Source organism: Fundulus heteroclitus, chromosome 4 (assembly GCF_011125445.2).
Source record: "Fundulus heteroclitus isolate FHET01 chromosome 4, MU-UCD_Fhet_4.1, whole genome shotgun sequence".
NCBI lineage: Eukaryota > Metazoa > Chordata > Actinopteri > Cyprinodontiformes > Fundulidae > Fundulus > Fundulus heteroclitus.
Window position 1 is genome coordinate 21,531,454 of NC_046364.1, and position 16,891 is coordinate 21,548,344.

The 16,891-nt window shown below is 37.5% G+C and overlaps 1 protein-coding gene across 3 annotated transcripts in view; it reads left to right on the forward strand.

Moving 5' to 3' along the window:
- Positions 1 to 16,891, forward strand: part of LOC105916397 (protein unc-13 homolog C) — a 181,036-nt gene that overhangs the window by 123,291 nt on the left and 40,854 nt on the right. For all 3 annotated transcript variants that reach the window (XM_021309664.2, XM_036136264.1, XM_036136263.1), the window contains one exon: positions 14,959 to 15,085. In XM_021309664.2, coding sequence (XP_021165339.2) covers positions 14,959 to 15,085 — 127 coding nt within the window. The remainder of the gene's footprint in view (positions 1 to 14,958; positions 15,086 to 16,891) is intronic.

Genomic DNA, 16,891 nt, shown 5'->3' on the forward strand with positions numbered 1-16,891 from the left:
TAAATGTTACTGCGGTGTTGAATAAAGCTTTTATACTGTCTTTAAACTATTTTCTTTTTTCGGTCATAAATTAATAAATGTATATAGAATTTATAATAATTTATAGTATTTATGTATATAGATAGATAGATGTTTATTTATAGTTATGGAAAAGTAAGAACACCCTTTATAAACCTCTCCAACATTTCTGGACATATGGATATTTGGATATCAGTTTGAACAATACTGAAAATTTTATCAAATGTAGCTTAGTAAAAAATAAGATTTTTTATGTTTGTTTTAATTCAATAACTAATTCTGTTATCAAAATGTTATATACCTTTAACAAAAATATAAATGATTGTCTCTTTTCTATAAAAAGACGAGTGATAGCATCATGGTAAATGCTGTTTTTTTTTCATTTATTTGGCACCCTGCTAGGGTTAAACAGTGGTCTTGCATTAACTTTCGAATTAACATTGCTTTCGGTGGCTGTGACGTAATTCTGAGACTGTGACGTTGGTAGCTCTGCCGCTGTGGGGTAAAAAAGCAACAGCGTCTTAAAAAAACATACATAGCTCCATTTTGTGCCTCCATAGCGAGCACCGTTGCACTTTTCAAGCCCTCTAGCAACTTTTTATTCTTCAAAAAAGAAATTAGAAACAAGTCTACCAACTTTTTATGTGCTGTTGGTGAATTCGGAGAGCGAATGTCCAATATCCAACCTAATACTAAGTTTACAGCAGTTGCTGTGAACTTCACTCTCTAGATCAACCATGCTTCATGTCCACATTACAAATGAATCATGATGCGAAAAGCTGCCGGTGATCCCACTTGGATTACAAAGTGGGAAATATTTATGATAATATTTAACTGGACCCATCCTGTCCTGCACTGCTTCGGCAGCAATGGTTTCGGGCTTCTCTGAGTCAGTACTTTGAGCCAGCAGCTCAAACTGATAATGCTCAGCCCCACCGGGAAAAAGACTCCTTCAACCTCCGGTGACGAGGGGGGTGAAAAATCCTCCACCTGAAAAGACCGAACCGTGGCATAACTACCAGCATATCTCTGCTCACTCTCCATGATTCAGTATGGCAAATCAAGCTAACGGCTGCTCTCCCCCCATACTGAACACAGCCCGCCCACTTTGATGGAGTTTTTCAAAATTTGTCTGGGGGCGGAAATATGCTTTTACATGGGGGTGTGTTGCATTTTATGGTTCTTACATCATAAGAATAACCAGTATTAATTACCTACTGATCTTCCTTTAATGTATTTTTTAAGGTGAAATTTCAAAGTTAACCTGTTATTGTCCATACAAATGAAGTGAAATCAGGAGGTTTTTAAGTTATTCAACGTTGCATCAAAAACAGACTGGTAGTGACAGCTAAAGATAAAGATATAAACTATATAGTGCTTTTTTTCTGAAATATTCCCATCTACATGCAGACTATTTACCATTTTGTCTTTCTACGAGATTTTGCATAATTTATAACTTGCAGGGAACACAAATGATAAAAGACATTTCAAGGCCAACAGAAGTGCCACCAGCTTTAAATTGCACACACATTAAGACGTGCACAAATGTGGTGCATTACTTTTTTCTGTGACAGTTTATGTGAAACCACCACGCAATCTGTAGGACCTGGATTTGCATAAATCAGCATAGAAATTCTTATTAATAAAGCTGGAATTACCCTCCTACAAGGATAGCTGTCCAAAGAGAAACACATTCAATTACAAAGTAAGGCACATCAAGCAGTAGTTCATCAGTGAACACTGACTGAATTCATTTTTACCTTGAGGTCATGCATTTTATTTATTCTCAGCTTGTAAAAACATTTACAGAAAGTTAAAACAGTAGAAAAAAGAACAAGATCAAAAAGTGATGTTGTAAAAAAGATTTTTTTTTCAAATAGTCATTTGAGATATAAAAGATTTAAAAGCAAGTCTATGTTCATTGCAAAGTCACCTGGTTCCTGCATGCTCTATTGTAGTGTTTCTGAAAAACTACTCTCTGGGGTCTTGTTTCTTCAGGTTTCTCATCTATTCAAAAGTCCCATTTGGCCAGGTGAATGGAAAATCAAGTCCTAGTACTCACTTTCAGAATATGCCAAGAGCCAATCTTTGCACCTCTCCGTCTCCATTTTCTGGACAAATAAAATGATGTTTTTGCTCCAATACTAAATCATTTTAAAATTACAGAAGCACTTACTGAAAATAACTGGCTTCCCAGCTTGCATCTAGCGTTCAACACTAGGACTCCTCTATTCATGACATTTATTTGTGATGATGCATTTGTTTTGGAGCTATTCATTCCTTGTTGGTGATCAAACTCAAAGATGAGGAAACTCTCATGTTGTTTAAATTAGATCATTTTCTTAGCACCACAAAGACAATCTGACTGGTAGACAAAAGTCAGAAACTGCCTGGATATACATTTTCTTTGTTTTACATTAAAAATGCATGCTCTCTAGAAATTAAATGTGTACATGTTTCATGAATCATTCTTTAGCAAGTATTGGAACAAATTTTACTTTAAGTTCTGTCACGAGGGAAATGCGTAATGTCATACAAAACAAAAACATCTTTATAGCAGCTCATCCTCTGACTGTCATAATAAAGCAGTTGTAAGGGGAGTTTTCCTCTCCACTGTCGCTACGTGCATGTTTGTTTTGGGGAATTACTGCAAAGATCTCCACTGCATTGAGATCTGGGGAATACGAAGGCCAAGTTTAAACCTCAAAATCAATATTATGCTCCTGAAACTATTTCTGAACCATTTTTTTCTTTGTAGCAGGGCTAATTAGCCTGTTTAAAAGGCCACAGGTACCAGGTAAAACATGTTTTCATCAAATTATGTACAGCCATGTGTCTGCAACCATTTTTAGTGAGGTGATACATGTCAAAGTGCTATCCATGTAATGAGAGGACCGAAGGTTTCCCAGTAGAGCATTGTTCAGTGTGTGTGCTCGTCTGTAACTATGCAACTTCACAACCAACAAATTGCAATACACTTTGTCTTTTGACACCTTTCGATCAGAATCAGCAGTAACTTGTAGTTTGACTTGCAGTAGCCTATCTGTTGGTTTGGACCAAATGTGACAACCTTCCTACCCCTTAAACATCAATGAACTCTGGCCAACCATGACTCCGTCGGGTTCCCAACTGTTGCTCACTTAGGCCATCTTTGATAGATGATGACCGCTGCAGATTGAACACCCCACAGAGCTGTAGTTTTTGATCTTCTAACCATCCCAATTTGGCAAAACTTACACAGCTTTGAAGACATGATTTACACGTGGTTCCTACTGTTTCATACCTACTAATGGGTACCATGATGAAGAGATACAAAATTTTATTCACTTTACGGGTAATAATGTTATGCCTGATCTGTATATATTTCTATTATTTTTCTGTGAAAAAAGTCACATAAAGCTGCAAAAAAATAAAATAAAAAAAACTCATACTGATTGTCTAATTTTCTGTTTGTGACCTGATCTCCATGTGCGTCCTTTACTGAGATGAATATATACAGATCTATGTTTAGGTGATAGAATGAGGGTGTGTGGAGTCAGAACCCGCTGCAGAAAGGTTGACAAAATGTGATGCTGTGTGTGTGTGTGTGTGTGTGTGTGTGTGTGTGTGTGTGTGTGTGTGATGCTATGTGTGTCCAATCTTCACATACGAAAGTTGCGCCTCAGTGCAAGCTCGCTTATTAAAGTGACACGGCCTGAGTGGATCCCTCCGTGCAGGTACTGTATTGCACATTCTCTGCAGCCGCATAACCACATGTCCTCTCCACTGAAACAATCTGGACTCATATTCTAAAGGTTTAAGCCACCTGCTCCCTCAGTGACACACACTGAACCAGTAAATCCAGGTGAAACCCTGGGAATTTCAGCCCACAAAACTACTTTGGCCACAAAGGTTAGATGCTGATAGAAGCAGGGGAATTCACTAGTGCTTGCTATTTTTTTTAAAGAACATGAATTCACAGTGAATGATATTGTTATAGCTTTATTTGGCTGTTATATGCAGATTGTAGCTTGGCTTCATTGTTAAATTATGTTTATCGTGTCTCTTCTAATGATTAGTAGAACTATTACTGCAGTCAGCGCAATGTTTTCCTATAAAATGGAATTAATAAAGGTTACTTTAGTGAGTTATATGTTCCACAGACTTTGTGTTATCCATGTTGTTCATTATTGAGGGTCAAGATTTAGCTTTCAGGTAAGTCCTAAATTATTCAGACCCCTGGCAGAGTTAGATTTAATCTTTAGTTTCCTTCACGGACCCTCTATCAGATCCAAGCTTGGAACACTGGCACAGCCACTTTAAAACATTATTACTCCCAGCGAGAAGAAACATCTTGGTCAAATTAAAAGATAGCTTTAATTTTAAACCTGCCAGAAATATGAATAATTTTAGGCTCAACTGTACTTTTGGTAGCAAAGCCAAATCATCTTAAGACTTTACCTTCAAATATGAGCATATAAACATCAATCTTTAAATATTTAATATTTATTAAATATTTAACCTGCTTTAGTATATACAGTTATATTCAATGAATTTGAAAATTATTGAGATGTTCATTTATTTCACTAACTCAATTCAGTAAGGGAAACATTATCTAGATGAACACAGGCTGATGATGTTTTAAAGCCTGTATTTCTGTTAATTGTGTTTTTTTCCACCTCCTGGTAATAAAAACACAGCATTTACGATAAGAATATTGCATAATAAAAAAGCAAATTTTTCCATACAAAAATGGGGGCTTAATGAAACGTTTGTTTAATACTGGCTTTAAAGTTGTAGCTATTTTTTTTCAAAAGATAATTTTAATATGACAGGCTAGCCTCTTATAAATGCATATTTTAATTTATTCAGTATGACTATATATACACACTACTACAATTAAAAAAAAAAACGTCCTCGAATATGTTTGAATGTGGGCCCTTAGTAATAGTTGACTCTTGGGTTCAGGACTATCTGCGTCTTTTGTCTCGGTGGTGGAACTGAAGACAACATGTTTCCTTTTTCTGTACTGCTGGGCAGTTCATTTTGGATCTGGAAAAACTTAGGATGTTGTCCTCTGAGGCATTTTGTGGGGGCTGCTATAAGAGTATGTGTTGTGAAAGACCCTTTTCAGGACTGAATATTTTTCAGGACAGATCTTTTCTTTTTGCATAACCAATCCAAGAGGTGTGTCCACAGTTTAAACAGTATGCATAGCTGCTTTCTAGTGTGTATTGGACTCTGCCAGTGCTGCTACTTTTTTACCTATCCTGTTTGTGGGGTTCAGAGATGGAATTTCAAACTGTAGTTGTGGAGAGGAGGTGACTAGCTTGGGAATCTAGAGACATCTCCTTTGCTTTTTACTAATAATATTGTGCTGCTGGGATGGTTTGCACCCAGATGTGAGGTGGTCAGGATAAGAGTCATCTCCACTAAATCTGAGGCCAAGTTTCTTAACCGAAAATGGTTTGGGGGTCAGTCTTTGCCTCAAGCAAAGAAGTTCAAGGTATTGGTGTTTTGTTCTAGAGTGAAGGAAGAAGGGAGTGGGCAATGGACAGAAGGATTGGAGCCTCATAGCAATAATGTGGGTGCTACTTTGATATGTTGAAAAAAGAAAAACAGAACTGTACTAGAAAATCAAATCTCTTTTTTACAGAAATGAGCTTTCTCTGTAGAGTTCCTGGCCTTTTTGTTTGCGATGGGGTGAAGAGATACATCATCTGGCCCAAAGAACGGTATGCAATTACATAAATAAATACAGTTCTGTTGGGTTTATAAGTTTCTTTAATAAAAAAAACCCTGAAGGAAAACAAGTTTTCTAAACAGAAAAACTGCTCTTCTGCATCAAAATGAGTCACTTGAGATGGTTCTGGTATCTGATCAGGATACACTCCAAAAAGCGGACAATAAGTATGTACAATTTTCTTGAAATTTAATTGATTGAATTGAATTTAATTGATTCTGGGCTGGACCAATTATGGCAGCCAAGGGTTTATGTCCCCATCTATCTTGGGCCACTTCTGTCAGTCAATCACTCATGCAGAGAGAAGAGAACCGAGACCAACAGGGAGAGTGGCAAAAATCGAAAAGGACTCCCCAAAAAAATTTAGTTAAAAAGAGGCAAGTCCTTCAGACAGATGTTGCCAAATGTCAACTTCAACATCAACTTCAGCAGCAGCACCCGAAGCAGGCAGCGGTGGCTGCCCGCCGACTTTTGCGACCCATCATATTCTGCCACTCCAGTGGCTTTGATCATTTATAATACTTAGTTTAATTCGAAAAGGAATAACGGTAGAAGTATGTGCGGCCGCGGCTTAATTTGCGTATAGGCTAAAGATCCATGTTATTTAATTAAAATTTGCAAACTAAAGCTTATAGTATGTAGTTGGGCTTTTAAAAGCCAGCCAACTTGGGTCAGACGCGACTACTATTTAGTATAGTTCCAAAGTGCTGTTTAAGCAGAGTAAATATGGAGCTCAAGCACGTTATGAGGTTTTGCGTCCATTGCATATCGAGTCAGCACACTAGAGGGGTTCTGGGTTTGTTCTGATGGAGTCCCAGAATGTCATGGGTCACAGAAAATGATGAAACGCCTGCAGGTGGAAGAGGGGAAAGGGGGCAGGAGGAGGAGAGACCCACAGAGGCCACCAGAGCGAGGGTGGGGAAGTCTGAGCTTCAGGTAAACAGTGATGAACTGCAGTCCACCTGCATGAGATATAAATCCAGTTTTTGTTGTTTGCTCGTTCTCAACACAGTCAATAGTTACATTAAGGCTGTTTAACAATTTAGTTTGTATGATGTTATACTAGCTAGTTACACTAACTTCTCTTAATTGGTTTATATATTTCAATGTTTATTAATTGATATAAGTGCACCACGCAGTACTTTTTACCTCAGGAACAGCTAAAACTCAGCAGGACGAATATGTTCATGTAAAGCCAATGATTAGGCTGTTATACATCACTAACTTTCTATACTTGCAGACATAATTTAAGTTGAATCTGATTAGGAGTTGCCAGGAAATGTGATGCTGCTCATAAACATAAAAGTTGCTTTTAGTTTAAAGAAACTAATTTAATGTTTTTGTCTTTTATACATAAATATCCTCTTTATTCTCTAGTTGTCTTTTTTTATCTTATTCTTTTTCCCCCATCATTCATCAGCAAACTCTTGTGGACATGAATTACCTTCATTTTATAATGTGGGCATGTTCAAACGAAAATACTATTTGGTAAAATGTTCTTAAGGCCCTTTGCTAATTTCTCAGCCTTTAGGTCTTAGCTATGATATGTCACGAGTATAGTATTGGGTCACCCTACTTGTACTTGAAAAAGAGATTGCATTTGGTACAGTATTTTTCCCCCACCAGGTTTATGTTTGTTTTTATTGAACAGTAATTTGGCCATTAGATTACTGATTATTGTATTGCAGCTTTTTGTGACATTGTTATCAGAGAATGCAAACCTTAACAAATTGTCTCAATCCCGTTACACCAGGCTGAACCACTGGAGCGCTGTTTGAGGGAGGAGACAGAAGATTGCATGTTAATAGATCTTAATGTGATGTAAGATACTCAGTGGAATAAATATGAGAATGAGGTATTTTGCATATAAACTGAGCTATATAAGCTATTTTCTTCCAGGCTTAATCTCTCACTGTGCTATATGGGAGGACATCACTCATTTTTTAAACCTGCTGTGGGTTCCTCTAAGTCAGTGGTCTTCAAATGTTTTCTGCTGCGCCCCCTTTAAATAAAGAAAAACTTTCAGGCCCTCCATCCTAACAAATGGGTCAAAAATTTAGCTTTTATCATTTTATCATCTTCTTTTTTAATGTAATAGAGCTGTTGTTCTGAAGATTATCCAGAATCCTTTTTAAAAAATAAATAAATACAATATATATATATATATATATATATATATATATATATATATATATATATGTATGTGTATGCATTTATAACTAGCTGTTAGAAACAAAGGTTTCTAAAAGCTAGAATGTTTCAACATACCGTATAAAATACATGATTCAACTATTTTCTAGAGTAAAGATGCCAGTACTGTGATCATCTGAGGAAGTCCACCAAGTGTCATTGTTTCTCACTTTTCTCTGTCCGTCACCCAGGGGCGGTTCTAGACAGGGGCCCATCCCTGTTATGGCCCCTGTACTAAAAGCATGATGTTAAATAAACTTCTCATAATTATTTGCAATGGCAAAGAAACCATAACTGATTGGTCACTTTGACCAATATTATTTTTTACCTATACAGCTTTACTCTAAAAATAATTTAAAACTTAATATGTTTCACGTTTAGCTTTAGCCGTATTGAGCAGGGGGCAAAGTTTTCAACTGCTAGATCAGGGGTCTGAAACCTGCAGTTCCAGAGCCACAAGTGGCTCACTTAATATTATTACACAGTTAATATTGCCAATTTATTGTTTTTATTTATTTATTTTTTGTTCTGTGCCCCTGTGAAAAAACACTGGCCCCACCTTGGCCCCCTGGTAAATTTGGTCTAGGACCGCCCCTGCTGTCACCTTTCTCTTCTTAAAGGTTTCCATGTTTGATGAAATATTTTGAGTGTTGCTGCTGTGGAGGTTTAGAGTGACTTTTCATTGATGTGATAATGACATAGTCTATACAAATATTAATCACTCACAATCTGTCATTTTTACATTTTAATATTCAACGATCATCCCTTGCCTCTATTCCTCTATCCAAATTTCAGGATTCCATTATATTTTGTAGATTGTTCAGGAGGTTAACTAGACCAACCAGCCTTTTGGTTTCTATCCTTTATACAATAACTGGACTGGGAGGATGGAGCAGGCTTAGGTTTATTAGACAAGTAAATATACAGCAATGTGACAGTGTGCAAGCACTGTCACAAGAAAGCTGGTTTCCATTTATTGGCTTCAACGTCTTTCCATCAATACCTGGTGGGCCTGTCTGCTCAAAATGCCCGGGCCAATTTTTTGTCCCAGTCCAGCCCTGAATGAGATACAGGTACACTAATAAATACACATGTGTAAATATTTTCTTCTGAGTCTCAGGGTGACAGGAGTGCTATTCATCAGAGTAAGCACCAAAGCACTTATTGAGATTAAGGAATGACAGTCAGCATACAAGGCTGTGGATTCAAACCCTGCTTTGATGTTTTTGCCGTATGTGTCGGGTTTATGAATTTTATTTCTGTCTGTTAATATGCTGCTTTTATTTCTGCAAATCAAGGAGGAATATGATAAAAAAAACAAAAGTACCACCGTACATTTATTTCACCTAATATCACGTAACACTACTTATTTAAATGTTAACAATTTTTCTCTTTTTGGTGCATGGTTAAATGACACTTTTACCCATAGAAATAATTCATGTTTCCCAATGCCTATCATTTGACCTTTTATTTTGCGATAACACCTCTTCTCTTCTCATCTTCCCGATCTGTGCAAAAATGCAGCATGCGCTCTACCAAAAGAATAGACGTCGGCATTCTGAATAAAATGCTGTCTAAACATAAATGGGAAAGAAAACCCTTGGCACAACAGTGAAATAAGATGATGCACATTGAGCGAGGGCGCAGGGGTGAGTTACCTTGCAGAAAGAGCTTGGAGAAGGGGGAGTGTGTTGACCTACCTCATGTAAACACAGAGATTAAGGCATTAATTGGACACCTTTCTCCATCAAATGCTATCAGTCCATTACATTGAAATCAGTTGTTATTGCTGTTTGCAGACATAAAAAGTCAAGGTCCTTTTGTACCCAAAAGGAAGCCCACTCAGGCATAATTCCCCATTCTGTTCCATGATACAGGGATCCTTCCTTTGCACTAATTTTAAAAAGAAGAAACTTACTTCTTAATTTCATATTTTCATAACTGAGGCCTGTTTGGGAAACAAGGTCTCCAATTGAAGATGTTGGCTTAATTCTGAGTATTAAGTGGCTAGTGTGTTCTTAACTTATAAATGCTTGAATTTCTTTAGATCTTTTAGTCTACTTCATGTTGTCAAACAGGCTCTGCTTAGGTGATTCTTCAGTTCGTCCTAAGTTTTCATATACTCCTAATGGCTACAGTGCATTGAACCTCCAGTTAACTAAAGACCATCATGACTAAACACCTGTTTTGTCATACTGATGAAAAAAACTAGTGAAAAAAACTATTCACCACTGTTCAACTATTTCACTTTCTGTCATCCTACAATCACAAACTTCAAAGTACTTTTGTCATTTATTTAGACAAATGGAAATTAGTGCATAGCTGTGAAGAGGAGGGGAAATGACACTTGGTTATCAGTCCCACTGAGTCAATACACAATCAGACTGGATGGATAGTGTATGTGATGCTGCATGAGAGTCTTGCCACATATTCTTAGTAGGATTAGGGTTTGGACCTGGTCCTTCTAGCACAAGAAAACGCTTTCATATAAATATTGTAGCAGCTATTGTACCTATTGTAGCAGCTCTGGATGCATTTTAGTTTCTTTGTCTTGTTGGAAGGTGAACTTCTGCCCCAGTCTGAGGTGTTTTTGCCATGTCTGAAAGGGATTACTCTATCATTGAACTGTATTTATCTCCATCCATCTGATGCTCCCACCACCAAGTTTCACTGCCAGGACGATGTGTTTATCCATAGCATCTTGCATGCAGATCAAAAGTCCAATTTAAGTCTCATCTGACCAGAGCAACTTTTTCCTAATTTCTTTGTCCTCTCAATTGTTTATTGCAAACTTTAAATGGGACTTCTTCTGGTTTTCTTTCAACACCACATTTCCTCCTGCGACTTTTCCTTAGAGGGCAACATTTATAGTGCAGGATCCCCTTAACAGGTTCTACAAACTTTAGTAGTGGATCTCTGAAGCTCAGAGCATCCAGCATCCAGAGGGACATTAAAATACTCTTCAATATAAGTTGCTTTGTTGACATGACTGCAGTACAGAGTTGGCAAGTATGTGAACATAAACCTACAACAAAAAGTAAAATATTCTAAAACCAGACACCTATGACCCAACAAGTGGATATTTACACCATCAGCTGGGGATATCAGTTGACACGGTTTCTCTGCAGCTTTATGAATTTTGTAGTGAAATTCTGAAGTCTTGACATCAGTCATCATCTTTAATACGTCTATGAATAAAAGACAATGTGAAAGCACAAGATATGAAATACAAAAAAGGTTTATTTATTCTAAAACAACACTACAGAATGTTAGACCAAACTCCATTAAAAAGGCTGTTGTTTAACTAACATGTGAATGTTAGATTTCTAGTTGTTTCTGATTGGCTGCTGTTTTGGGTGGACTGATTCAATCCAAATTTGTTGCAGTTATAGTGCAACAGATTTAAGACGGATATACAAAGTCTGAGGCGTCTCCTATGTTTTGAAAAGGGTTTTTAATATAGTTTTGCCGTGTTTATTTTGAAAAATATTGAGGCGAGGCTCAGGAAATTGAATTTTTTCATTGTTTAATCACCCATGAATCAGACATAGTGACATTTGCAATAGTTATTCCACTTGAAAAATATTCTTTAATGCCTTAGCTTCACACAAATACAAAAATGCACATTTACACTTTATAACTTTGGCTCTGTAGTTGATTTATACCAGATATGTAATTTCAGGTGGAAATTGATCCTGACACCCTCTGGGTTTAAGGAATTACTGGGAGTTTTAACTGAAAAGTTCAGCCGTTCGGATTGGCTGTTGTTAGATCTGCCTACTTTATGTTTAATATTGGCTGCATTTTGTTAAACCCCTATGAATATAATTTCCATTCACACTGCTTTTTATTCCCTGGGAAACTAATAAATATGTTTCTCATTTAGTGATGTGTTTTTTTAAATTAGTTTTGATGATAAATACTGAAACATCAATAATGATCATAACAGCAATAATACTACTACTACTAATAATAATAAGGATGATGATGATGATGATGATGATGATGATGATGATGATGATGATGATGATGATGATACATTTTCAGTGCAAGTAGCCTACATGTTATTTGATGGGGGGTGTTGAGGGATCTGGATAATGCATAGGGGTTGCTGGCCCAAAAAAGGTTGAGAACCACTGATTTACAAGAGGCACACTACATTTTTCAGGTTTTTTTTTTTGTCTTTGTTTACTTTGAAAATTCTATATCCTTTCAATTCCTTTGACATAAAATCCCATTACAATTCACTGAACCTCGTGGTTTTAATATGACAAAATGCAAAAAAGTCCAAGCAGTTTGATTACTTTTTCAAGGTGCTGTGATTATCAGTCCAAGAAATGAAATATTAAAAAATAAATTATTTATAAAAGCTATAATATAGCCCAACTGATGCTGTGTCAGATAAAAGCACCAGAAGAAAATATAGATATCCCACCTCCTGCCATTTCTCTGTTAACAATAAAACATCCAGCAATGATATTCTGTGCCATATCAAACAAGCAGGGTTTTGTATTATTTAAGTGCTGAAACCATTTACATTACTGTTATGCCTTTTTGTGCCCATGCTTTAAAAAAATGGATTATTCCCTCGTCTTAAGCTTCAATTCAAATGCAAATCACCTCATAGTGTGGGTCCCTCTCTTTAATTTTTATTTAGTTTCTAAAAAAAAATATCCATATTTCTAGTCAAGCTTCTGCTGTTTTGCCTCAAAGCCCCCCATCAAACATTTTTGTCTCCCACTGATCTGAGTTTGGGAACTCTATCCTTTATTTCTTTCCATTGTGAATTATACTGACATCTGGGCAGCCTGGTCTGGCAATGGAAATACTGTATCTTAATCCTCACGCATCCTCTCTCTGCAACACAGTAGTTTCAAACCAGTGCACTTTGCTCACATGCCCCTCCAGCATAGCAGCCATTAAGCGAGCTTTTTTAACTCCACTATGACTTTGCTTAAAGAGGCATGACATTTGTGTCTTCCCATTTGGTGCTGTTTATATCTATTGATTAATACTGTGAGGGTTTCTCTATTGATTGAGAAGCAGGATCCTGAGAAGATGGACAGCTGCAGTTTTTACTGCCACACCCCCGAGAATCTGTCCAGTAATTACTTTCTCTGCTTCTAAGTGTGAAAGTACGGTTGTAGCGATCCACAGAGCTTCTTGAGAGGCTGCACATCCTCCGTGCCCTTTCATGTTGGACTTATTTTTGTATGTGACGCTAACTTGCTGAATTATCCTCAATCTGCAGTGCTGTGAACAGATTACAGATGTATCCCATTTTAATGTTTTTGTCCCACTTCTGTGCTTCAGCTCATCAAATTAATACCAAACATGGATAACCTGAGTCAATATAAAATACAGTTTTGAAATTTCCATTAGAATAGAAAAACAAAACATTTATTAAGTGTGAAAATCTATCCAAGCCAGCATGGTCTTCTGGCAGCAACAACTGCCTTCACGCATCTGTGGAGGAATTTTGGACTCAAATTGCAGAGCTGCTGAATTGTGTGATTTCAGCTACAGTGCTGCAGCGATTTCCAAGCATCTCAATAAGATTTAAATCTTTGTCACTCCAAAATCTTCTTTTTGTTTGATTTTATGAGGCCTTTGGAGATGGACCTGCTGTCATTGCTTTGGATTATTGTCTTTCTGCACAACTAAGGTGTGCTTTCACCTAAAGTCCCAAACTGAAGGCCGGACATTCTTTAGGATCATCTGCAAAAGTGAGGAGCATTCATAGATGAAAGTCAAGGTGCAAAGCAACCCAAGACCATCCCACTAACACCACCATGTTTGACTGTCAATACGATATTTTTACTTAGCTTTACTCAGGATATAACAACTTCAAAAAGTTCCACATTTTCTCTTGATAGTTAACAAATATTTTCCCCAAAGTCTTTGGAATTATCCAAATGTTTTATTTTTATTTATTTTCTTACAAAAAGGGTCTTTGTGTTAATTTTGGCCTTCAGTGGTTTTGGCTTGGAAGTCCCCTGTGGATGACAATTTTACCCAATCTCTTCATAATGTTGAATCATGACTAAGTTCAAACACTGACTTTGTGTCACATATGTTCCTGGGTTTCTTTAAATTAGGTCATGATGTGTTTTTTTTGAGGATCTGTTAGCCTGATTCGTGTTGTCAAAATAATTCTATTTAAGTGTGACTAATGTTATTAAATTTTAAAAAAAATTGTTCAGTCAGTTTAACATGTATTAGGAATGATGATGACCTTTTTAAGGTATGGCCTTATTTGTTTGGATAACCTGCCCCCTTAATAAATAAAATTATCAGTTGAGAAATGCTTTTATTTACAGCACTGTATATTCTGCCTCATCTGTGCTGCAATGGTGGATTGTAGGCTTTGATTCTGTTTTTTAAACAACCATTATCTTTTTATATTGTTCCCAATTATTGTCCCAATTTATCTTTATTCTAAGCGCCTTTATCTGATCTGAAAAGTACACGTTCTCCCTCAGTCCTTTCTTTTTTGTCTGACATCCCGCTCACCCTTTCTTCTTCACTGGCTCTCTCTTGTCTCTTGGATTTCCTCTGTCCTCGCGAGCACTAGTGCCATGCATTATCTCTCCGGGGGATTCCTCACAAATGTATAACTCTTTTGAAATGTCTGCAGTGACTCAGCAGACATGTCAGCTGATTTGAGAGCTGCTCTGTTTTAGCATCGGTTTGTTGGCAGTTATTAAAAAGGCCTTCATTCGTTAAGAGAAAGTTGGGCGCATTTACAAGCTCGGTGTTATTTTCTCATGCCTTAATAGCTCAAGGCTTTACAAAACTGGGCCACGGAGGATGTCGGCATGAAAGCAACCACTGCTGCTCTGTGCCTAATGCTAGTGTGTGTTTCTGTCTGCTGTTGTTAATCTTTTAAAACGCTGTTAAAGGAACAGCACATGCAATGCATATGCTTCTGATGCATTGGTAAAAAACATGTTTTGTACCTCTACCAACTTCGTTTACCCCTGTTTATACTGAAATGTTCTTCTCTTCTCTTTTAATCTGCATTACAGAGCACGATAAGCATCGCCTATGCAAAAGCACCGAATACATGAATCTTCACTTCAAAGTCAAATGGTTCCATAATGAGTATGTCCGTGATCTGCCGGCCTTCAAGGATGTTCCACCAGAATATTCTCTGTAAGTGTTCATGTGCATACAGATATATTGACAAACTTCCTGTACCTTCTGAGCAAAATTGTGAAAAGTAAAGGGCCAATAAGTTTATATTTTTGTCATAATAAGTTTTAATAATCAGCTTTAATCGGCAAGTATGTGCACACAAACAAGGGATTTTACTTTGGTTTTACATTGCTCTCAATTAAGACATTTTAGATATAAACATATACAAATGGAGATAAAAAAGAAGTTTGTTTTGCAAAAATGTATATATATAATTTTTTTTAACTAGCACAGCTGCATTTGTGCAAATATACATGGTGCCATTGAGGGCTCTGACTAATAAGTGTTCATCAGAGAGATAGACCGGGGGAAGAAGCTGTATGTGTTGCAGCTGGTTTTAGCAAAAAGTGCTCTGTAAAGTCTAAACAGTTTGTGTCCAGAGTGTGTGGGCTCTGCAGCATTGTTAGTTGTCTTCTTCCTTGATCCTGGACCTGCACAACAAGTTTTCCCTGATGAGCTTCTCTCCAGACTTCATTGTTCATTGTGGTTTGTACCTGTCCTGTTTTGTGTTGAGCCAAAAAAAGCAGTGATGGGTGTGCAGAAAACAGACAGTCAGCTGTTCATGTGGAAGGTTCTATTTCTTGAGATCTTGCAGGAAGTACAGTCTCTGCGGGGCTTTCTCCCAAACAGTGTCCATGTGTGAGGACCACCTTAAGTCCCGAGAGAGCGTGGTTCTAAAATCTGTATGTGATCCACAGCAGATCACGTTGTTCAGGATAGTAAGGGGAGGTACCACTGCCTTGAGCGGGTTTAGATCCAGGTGGTTCTGACCACACCAGTGGACCAGCCAATCCAACACCTGTCGAAATGCAGACAATTCACTGGATCACACACATGACAGTAGTGTCATCTGCAAACTTCAGGAGTTTCAGACGGGTCTGCTAAGGTGCAGTCATTTGGGTAAATGGAGGAGTGGCGAGTACACAGCCCTGGGGGGCACTGCTGCTGATGGTCCCTGTGCAGGAGAGGATGTTTCCCCAGCCCCACCTGTTGAATTTCATAAACCTGGTGATCTGCTGACGGGTGGAGTCCGGCACTATGAGCTCAATGAGCTGTTGGTGAAGGATGTCTGGGTTGATGGTGTTAAAGGCTAAGCTGAAGCAAAAGTGAACTAGCACATAGCTTAGTCTGTTAAAGCTGCCGGAAAGTAAACCAAAACTAAAAAAGAAAAAAATACAGGTTGTTTTGAAGAGAAAAATGTGTGTGATTCTAATAATGTAATTCTAATAATTCTAATAGTAATAATGTTGATAAGGATACTGTATTTAAAACAGCGGCATGTTTTCAGTGTTTTATCACATTTGTATGATGTACCGTGTAGTTTGACTTTCCCTTGCCAAAATTTCAATCCAAAAAACAAGAATGAGGTCTGAAACAGGCTAGCCAGGCAAAGACTGCTACTCACACTGTGGCTTTCAAAATAATCTGGCACTGGCTGACTGGAAAGCTTGAGTATATAAAGGCAGGGGAGCAGGTGAAAGGAATGGAGTTGATTGCAAGCTGCATGAGGAGAGTCAGAGGATCTTCTCTGTCAGCCAGACCAGAATCATGACACAATGTAAAGGATGAAAAATGAATTCATGAAATTAGTGATTAGTGAAAATCAGATCCATTAGATCAACAAAAATGTGTGGCTGTTTTGCAAGTCATGCACATGAAAATAGTGTTTGAATTTCAAAACCTTGCTGCATTTGCTTGGGGTCGCAGCTGACATAAAATGACAGACAGTGAGTTTTAGTTTCAGACAACGATCGCATAGAATCG